The sequence below is a fragment of the Odontesthes bonariensis genome, chromosome 6 (assembly GCF_027942865.1).
Source record: "Odontesthes bonariensis isolate fOdoBon6 chromosome 6, fOdoBon6.hap1, whole genome shotgun sequence".
NCBI lineage: Eukaryota > Metazoa > Chordata > Actinopteri > Atheriniformes > Atherinopsidae > Odontesthes > Odontesthes bonariensis.
This window is the reverse complement of record NC_134511.1, coordinates 25,642,248-25,650,889: the sequence shown is the minus strand read 5'-3', so window position 1 is coordinate 25,650,889 and position 8,642 is coordinate 25,642,248. Positions and strand designations below refer to the sequence as shown.

Here is an 8,642-nt window from a genome sequence, read left to right as displayed (position 1 = left end):
CTGAGCCCAAACAAACCTGTGGCTGTTTAGTTGACATTCACTCTAACTGAATTTACTACCAAAATACATTATTTATGGTATTCAATTTCTAAATAAATAATCAGAATTTCACCTAAATGAGCTTAAGAATTAAGTAGGTTACACTTAATTTTGGAGACCAGATGCATTCTACCAGCATGCAAAAGCAACCAAATGTTTTATCTATTCGGGGGGGCTCGCTGTGGCACATGTGCCAGTCTTGTCTGAGCATGGATGTCTCAGATATACTAGTGACCCACATCAGGTAGTGACAATACAGTGTTATATTTTACGTCTTGTATAATACAAGAATCAGATGAGAAAGGTATAAGTTTCCACTCCAACAATAACATGTTGCTCCAATCTATTTTTAAAGAAGCTGATCTAGAGGTTTCTCTATGCTAAGTTACACTACACACAGGTTCATTTCTTAACTTTAGATAAAATATCACTGGGAAAAAAAGAATCCAAAATTGTTGTATACAATATCATCTGTATGTTGTATGCAAGTACTGTACATTTAGTGACATTATCTCTTACTTTCTTTAGACTTGCAATGTTTTCAAATCCCCGGTTCATTTTTGTCTTTGCCTTTCATTATTTGTTAAAAAGATAAACTGATCCCCGGGACAGTTTTACTTTGTCATGATGTCATTGGTGATGGAATTCATTTTCACATGTCTAGAAACAACAAAAACAGTCCGACTGCTCCATTATGTGCAAGACAGTATGTTTTCTTCCAAGTGCAGACTGCCCATGAATGGAATGTGTACCTGCAGCGTTTAGTTATTTTTATTCGAGTCCACGACCTTGTTGTACTCCTGAATCTTCTGTTTGATGTGAGACAGCTTGTTCTTTAGGTACTCACACCTCTCCATTTTTTCCAGATATGTAGGGTCCTAACAAGAAATTGAGAAGACGTGGATGGATGAATGGATAAATGAGTAGACAGACAGATCTCTGAACAGCTCTCTGTCTTAGCAATGTCATTTCTTTATACCAGGGACACCTTTCCGGCAGGTCAGGGAATAGCAAATAATCTGTAGTAATATAATATAGAGCAATTCAGTAAACCATAGAAACTTTTAAATAAGGTGGGAAAATTTTAATAAATAATGCCTTCAAAGTAACATGTCTTAACAGGGACTTTATTGACAGGGATCTGCCCTAAAAAATAATAATAGTGATAAAAAAAAATAAAAAAATAGGTAGAGACCTCCATTCACCTCAACAGGAAAAGTTGGAATTCCATTGCTATGAGTGTGAAATTGTTATTTCACTAGACTTTCACTAGACTAACCATAGATGTGATAAGCTACTTAGACTCCAATTTATAGTGCATGCAACTGCAAAGTTTTTGCATTTGATGGGAAAAGCATGTAAAGTTCCATTTGATCTGCATTTTAGATGAGGGCTAGATGTTAGCTAGTCGAGACAACCAAGAGGAAGAAAAACAGATCGATTCGACATTTGAAATGTGTACAGAAAGTGACTTTTAAAGTTGACTCTAATTATGTTAAAATCAAGTTTATTATTGAAGGTTTAAAGGACGGTTAAATTGCACTTGTAACTTGCCTTTGTAATCCTGATCACCACGTTTACAAGGAGTTAAATGTTAGAAATTGAGAGGGTAATGGAGAAAAAGCTGATTGGAAACCACAATAAAAAAAAGCAAAAAGTGTGCCATCAAAACATCTTTAACCATCTCTGACCATACTTTTATCCATGCTTTTCAGTTTTTCATTACAAAAGTTTTGAATGAAATAAAAACTTTAAAAAACCCTTCTTGTCTCCTTCTGCTTAGACTTGATATTTCCATTTTCAATTTCTGTTTAAAAAAAATTACTTAAAATAATTCAAGTTCAAGGCGAAATAACTAGAGTAGCCCTTTTATACATGGTCTTGTAAGTAATATTTTTTTGCTCATAGACATTAAGCAATGGATAATAAGATTTCGTAGAAATACATTTTTTTTTCTCAAGATGGTAAGCATACACACAACCAGTTCAGAGTGTACGGCAGTGGATGGATAACAAACCCCATTTTATCATGTATACTTACAGCTTTTTTCCTTTGATATTCCCTTATAATGCTATTGATCCGTTCCGTCTCCTGAAAAGAAATACAAAAAAACAACCTGTAATTGGACAAAAATATGCATTCTGAATCCAAGTGTTTGTGTTTGTACACATGCTGTGTGGGACAGAGGGAGAGCTGTACCATCTGGCTGGAGGGCCTGGAGGGGAGGTTCTGCATCATCTCATCCATCTCTTCAAACTTCTTAGCCATGGCTTGGACCTCAACATGCAGCTCCTTGTACTCGGCGTACTGATCATGAAACACAGCCTTGTATCGGTCCCTTCCCTCATCTGAGGAGATGCTGGGATACTTCCTAAGAAACAGGCCAGGAGACAACAAATTTGTTTGGGCCACTGGCTGCATTCAGCTCAGTGAGCCTTTCCACAAGCAGATTCTTGGTAGGGCAGAGACTTTGTTTTACTTGGTAGATTCTCTAAAGTTCCAGTATGGATAATCCATCCATTTTCTATTCCCGCTTAATCCAATTTAGGGTCGGGTGGGGGGGGGGGTTGTTTGTCTCCGCTCTCAGACAATAATTGTCAAACTAGGTGGATGTGTGGACATGATAACTGGCAGCTCTCTGACAGATGTGTCAGCAAGAGTTAGATCTTTGCCATTCATGCATGTTTATGGTTTTAGATTATCTGCTCAGAAAAGACTCAAGCTTGTTACAGTAGATGAGGTTTCATTTGTTTCTCATGGTAAATGCACTGTACTTGTATAGCGTTTTTCTGGTCTAGCTGACCACTCAAAGCGCTTTAACACTACATGCCACATTCACCCATTCACACACACTCGTACAGCACATCTTAGTCAGTGCTTTATTCTATACACATACATTCACCGATGGACACATTGGTGGACAACGTGGGGTTCAGTGTCTCGCTCAAGGATACTTCGACTTGCGGCCTGGGGAAGCTGAACCACCAACCTTCTGATTGGTAGGCGAGCTACAGGGACTGAGAGAAGACTGGGAGACGCCAACATAAAGTGCATTGCAATTGTCTAACCTTGAACTTATTAGGACATGGATGGCTTTCTCAAGGTCATGACGACTCAAAAACATTTTAACTTTGGCCAGGAGACGCAACTGGAAAAAACTAGCCCTGACAACTTTGTTAATTTGTTCGCTATGATGTGATCTCTTTAATAAAACTTGTGCCTGTCTGTTAGTATTTTGTCTTGTAACAGGAGCTTACAATGAGCCAATAAATTACTCACTCTCATGTATTCTAAGCAACATTTTCCATTCTCTTTTCAAACCTCTCCTATCATTTTGCATTTGGAGACATGACTTTAAGAATCTGTGATGGACCAGGGAACCTATCCTGAGTGTACCCCGCCTCTTGCCCGATAGTAACTGGGATAGGCTCCTGGGATAGGCTCCTGGGACAGCACCCCTGCGACCCCGAACTGGATTAAGCGGAGTGGATGGATTTTAAGGTGGTAACCTTCCAAATAACATGTCGAGTAAAGTGAAGGTGTCAATTATCCACGTTTCTGTCAGAGGCATAAAACATATGCCTTATAATTTACACATTACACTTATAATTTGACATTATATAATTTACACATTATAAACTTTTCTCAAAGTAAAATTTTAATTTTGTTCCATTCTAAACTCCCTGTGTTTTCATTTAATCAAAGTAACCAGTAATAATTTTCTATGGAATACTGGCAAGTTCTGCATTCTGTGACAAATGAAGCTTGTTCATTCAACTTCTGAAATGTTGTCACCTCACCCACAAAATTAAATTGTATTCACAAATGCTGCTCAAACATCATTTAATCGGTGCTGACTTTGTCTATAGCCTCCATGGTGTTTTCTACAGTTTTCTCAAGTCAAACACAACACTGTGGGTAAAAAAACGACACTGAAATGCAAAGTTGTCTATTGGCAACCAGTACTCGCAAATTATTTTTTTTTAGTGGGTGTCCACCTAAAAAATGCAAATACGGCAATACATACCTTCTAAGTAATATTTTCTAAGTAATACTTACGCAACATAGTCTGCTATAACAATAGGTTTGGGGATGTGTCCAGCCGGTATGTGACCTCGCAGGATCTCAGGCTCCAGTGCCATTAAGGATGAAGCCACATTGATGCTTGGAGCATTCATGATGTCTGGTTGTATGGTGGGGAGGGGTGTCTGCTCTGAGGCCCTAGATGCTGAATCTAGCTGTCGTAAATAAATAGAATAATTCAGTTGACAGGTACCGTGTGTAATGCAGTGCTTACTAGAGCAATTATGAAATATGTCCTTGAGACTTACTACAGACAGTGGGAATGATGACCCAATGGTTCTCATCTAGGTTTGTTATGATGGGAGGAAGAGATGGGAAATTATTTATTAAAAATTTACATTGTGTCAAAGTAAGGAAAACAATATTCTAAATGTAATTAAACTTGAGTTTCAATAATAGATTTTGTAATGTCTTGTCAAAATTGAGCTTTGCTGTAAAGGAAAAAAAAAAATTGAGGAAAGGTTAAAAAAAATAACAGAATCTAACCACCATTTTATGCTTACCTGTATAGCCTATAAGACTATAGAATAAGAAGTACATTATGACTGTGTGTGAATCAGTGAATGTGGCTTGCAGTGTAAAAGATCTTTGAGTGGTCAACTAGAAAAGAAAAGCGCTATCTGAATACAGTTTATTTACCAAATGCTGTCATAACTATAAGATAATCTGCTGCCATTTTTTGGTTGAACACTCACAAAAACCAAAAAAAACCCCACAAAATTTAACTCCATATCAATATTGTTGCAAAATGTTGAAAAAAGTTATATCAAAATGAAGGATAGGTTATAGTATTTAGTTGAGATGGTTTAGGGTAATGCAATATTGCAAAAAATGGGTCAGCAGAAATAATGTAGGCAGAAAAATAGACATGTTGGTGTCAGACCTCCTGTGCGAGCCCCTCCTTCCTCATCCTGGCTGCTTCATGCCTCCACAGTTTGAGACACACTCCTGCACTAATGAGGTAGAGCACCATGGTGATAAAAAGGAAGACGATAGCTACTGTCTGGCCTGCCTCAGTGCGACAGAATGCACCATTTACTCCATTATTGAAGACCGGGATGTAGCATAGCCCTCCTCGAGTTGTGTCCTTCACATAAACTACCCCTGCTGATAAATAGAGCACAGTCAACACCAGGTTGATGGAACACTCTGTGAGAGGCCACCAAGAGGAGTCCAAAAGGATGGCTCTGTAGTACAGGGACATCCCAAGAACTACCAGAATAACAGTCACTATCCATGCAAGACCAGCCACCACAAGGACAAAAGGTGTCTTGGGACCTGTGTAGGAAGTCCCCCCATATCCAAATGCAGCAGGACTTCCACCAAGCCCTCCAAACAGCTGTGGCTGGGAATATCCATACATATTGAACCATTCATTGTCCTTATGAACATAAGAGCAGACACAGGCAAACACAACTGCTCCAAGCAGTAACTGCACGCAGCCCAGGATCCTGAGCAGGCCAGCCCAAGACTTCATGTAGGCATAGCGTTGATGATACTCCTCCACTCGCTCCTGGTATGTTTGGGCTGAGAGATTACTTGGCACTGTCGATGCCAAGTCTCGAGCTTCGGTACCCAGCAACAGTCCATCTCGCTCCTTCTGAGATGTGTAGCTACCTCCAGAGCCACCATAGGGATCCCGATAGGAGCCAGGAAGTGAAGGAGATGGGGGGGCAGAGTGGGGCGGAGAGCATCGGATTCCGGCTGTAGTGTGGCAGTTGGCACTCTTTACGGATGAGGGGGTGGGAGAGTAAGGAGTAGGTAGAGGGTGTGTAGGAGTGGGAATGGACCAACCCTTGCTGCCCCGGTTACTGCTATTGCGACGGAAAAAGTTCTTGACAGAGTCTGGGATAAAGCGGCGAACTGGCTTAATGTCCATCGTATCACGGTCGCCCTCCACTGGCTCATCATCGGAAGGAGGATAGAAGGATTCAGGTCCAACAGCTGATTGTTCAGGGAGAGGAGGAGGGGGAAGGGGGTCTAAACTGATTGCAGGCACTGTTCCATTTAGGGCTGATGGTGGAGGGGGAAAGTCAATGTCCCGCCATAGGGAGCCCACAGGCACCTGGTCATAGTGTGGGGTCTCCCTCACCCTGTCAAACCTGGTGACAGAACCCATTTCTCCTGACGACATATGGATCTGGATACTTCACTCTCTACGGAAACAAACACAAAGGATTAACAGTCCATTCACATTTTAAGAAGCTGTAGATCTTAGTTTCTTGGCACTGGATTTCCGCTAAATATATTTCAACCAAACAAAAAAAAATTTAATTTCCTTTGGAGTCCCCCAAAAAAACAGTGATACTTGAACCAATGTAATTTTCCCTATACATGCCCGTTTCTGATCTATCTTTAGGAAATATAGTGTCTCAGTTATGCTCATGACACTTTACCAGCCTTTGAAACACAACAGCTTTGTTTAACTAAAACCACTGCTGGGATGTCTCTGAGAAACAGACAAACCAAGTAGTCAAAAATGGTTTCTTTAAATATAAGCTGTTATCTAAAGTCAAACCGTTTTAATTGTTTAATGGTTTTGAAAGTCTTATTCATGCTTTTATCACATCCCAACGGGACAATTGTGATGCCCTATACATTAGTGTTGGCCATGCCTCCCTATCACGGCTGCAGCTGGTCCAGAATGCTACAGCTCATCTGTTAACATTAACATGTTAGCATGAACACAACCCTCCCTTCCCTTCCCTTCACTGCAGTGCTGAGCTGAATCTGTTTGGTATGTATGAATTATCAAAGAAGAATAGTGGTGGGTTATGGTTATTCATTATTAGCTTTATTGTCGTCTTTCCTGGTCAAAAGGTAATACTTTTAGGATTTCTATTGCTCTGATTTAACTTCTTGCTGGTCACAATCTGAGCTCTGTCTCCTCAATTCATTCTAGAATTGCCAAGGTATGTCTTGAGTTTGAATGTTGTATTTCTACACATTAACAACTATTCCTGTGGTACAACTTTAAGTTAACAGATTTGATGACCTACTGTAAAATTAACTGAGACAGAAAAGTGGGAGTAAAATGCTGGAAACAGTCTACAAATTCAGAAATATTCAGCCATGGGCATCTTTAAGTCCAGAAACAAGTCAGATCTTTATTAGGATTCATTGATTGATTATGTGCACGTCAAGTGTCATACTTTGTCAGCAATTATGATAAAACTGAAGATCAAATTAAACCAAGCATACCATGACTGTAAAAGTTTACGATAAATAAATAATACTATATAAAATTTGATATTTGTCTTAATTTGCAACTTCACCTGTTGCAATTCCTGTTTCCATAAGCTTTCTAAAATATCACTAAATCTGAAATCTGCCGATGCCTTTTAACATGAACAGCGCGAGTAGCCTGCTGGGTTAATCATTTCCTTTCCAGGACTCCTCGACCAACTCCTTATATTTAGAAAATTTGAAGAAAAAGTGACTTAAAGTGTTTCTGAAAATATTTGGAGCAAGAAATAAGCCATGCGCTTGAGAAATGTTAACAAGTTTTGTCAGGCGTTTTAGAAGAAAACTTCTTAATACATAATGCATCACAATAACTCAGCTACCCATTATATCTGAGGACGCCAAAGACGGTCGTTGCTCTGTGAGTGCTGGATATAAAAGTTATACATTTTAGCTCATTGGCAGACCAGTTTAGAACATTTCCTCAAGGCGGGTTGACCACACTTGTAGAAACCCGTCTCTGCTCGGAGCCACTACCAAGGTAAGCAGCCACAGTATTCCAAATCAAGCATGCAGTTCATGTTTAGATGAAAAAAAAACCTTAACGGAAACACCCGTCTGTTTTACACGAAGAATCCTATCAATAATATAGAACTGATTTGATATTTGGACGTCGCGTACCTGCTGACAATTCTCCCGCACGCCCCTGTCGCACTTTCAGGCTGATCTCAGGGCAAGCACCGCTCCGGCCATGGACTTACAGATGGCTCAATGCGGAAAAAGAAAAGAGATCCCAGGTCTCCGCCTAACTGAAACTCACCAAGCCAGTCAGATCAGAATCAGCATGAGTTCACTTCCTTCACTCCCGATTTCCCATAAACAAATTTCAACATAGGACTTGTTAAATTTCTGTTTGCTTTTTATTTACAAAGTACCCAGTGAGCTTTAGACATGGTCACAACGTTGCATAGTTCATTTAGTCCTGAATATCTCCAATAAAAACAATTCAATACTTACAATAACTGCATTTTTATGTTACATAAACAATTGTGAAAATGGAGATGACATCCGTTAGATCAGTGGTTCCCAAACTTTTTGTGCCCCAAGGCACACCAAAGGACAAGTAAAAATCTCAAGGCACACTTATTGTGCAAAATAGGCCTTATAACACGTGTTATCACTCATATCATGTAAAATATCTGTAAATGTGCATAATAGTATGTAAGTAAGTATGCCCTTTATTATCCCACAGTGGGGAAATTCATAAGTCGCAGCAGCAACATACACACATACATACAGCTTGTGCAAAAGTAGACATACATACAGACACAGGATCA

General features: G+C 39.6%; 1 protein-coding gene across 1 annotated transcript in view; it reads right to left on the bottom strand.

Annotated features, from left to right (window-relative positions):
- LOC142383027 (uncharacterized) overlaps nucleotides 1–8,083 on the bottom strand; it is a 31,740-nt gene extending 23,657 nt beyond the window's left edge. The window contains exons 1-7 of the mRNA XM_075469144.1: nucleotides 7,987–8,083; nucleotides 5,006–6,278; nucleotides 4,371–4,406; nucleotides 4,099–4,277; nucleotides 2,239–2,410; nucleotides 2,080–2,130; nucleotides 811–917 (exon numbers count right to left, since the gene is read on the bottom strand). Of these exons, the coding sequence (XP_075325259.1) occupies nucleotides 811–917; nucleotides 2,080–2,130; nucleotides 2,239–2,410; nucleotides 4,099–4,277; nucleotides 4,371–4,406; nucleotides 5,006–6,256 (1,796 nt within the window). The 5' untranslated portion in view covers nucleotides 6,257–6,278; nucleotides 7,987–8,083. The remainder of the gene's footprint in view (nucleotides 1–810; nucleotides 918–2,079; nucleotides 2,131–2,238; nucleotides 2,411–4,098; nucleotides 4,278–4,370; nucleotides 4,407–5,005; nucleotides 6,279–7,986) is intronic.
- Between the last annotated feature and the right edge of the window lie 559 nt (nucleotides 8,084–8,642).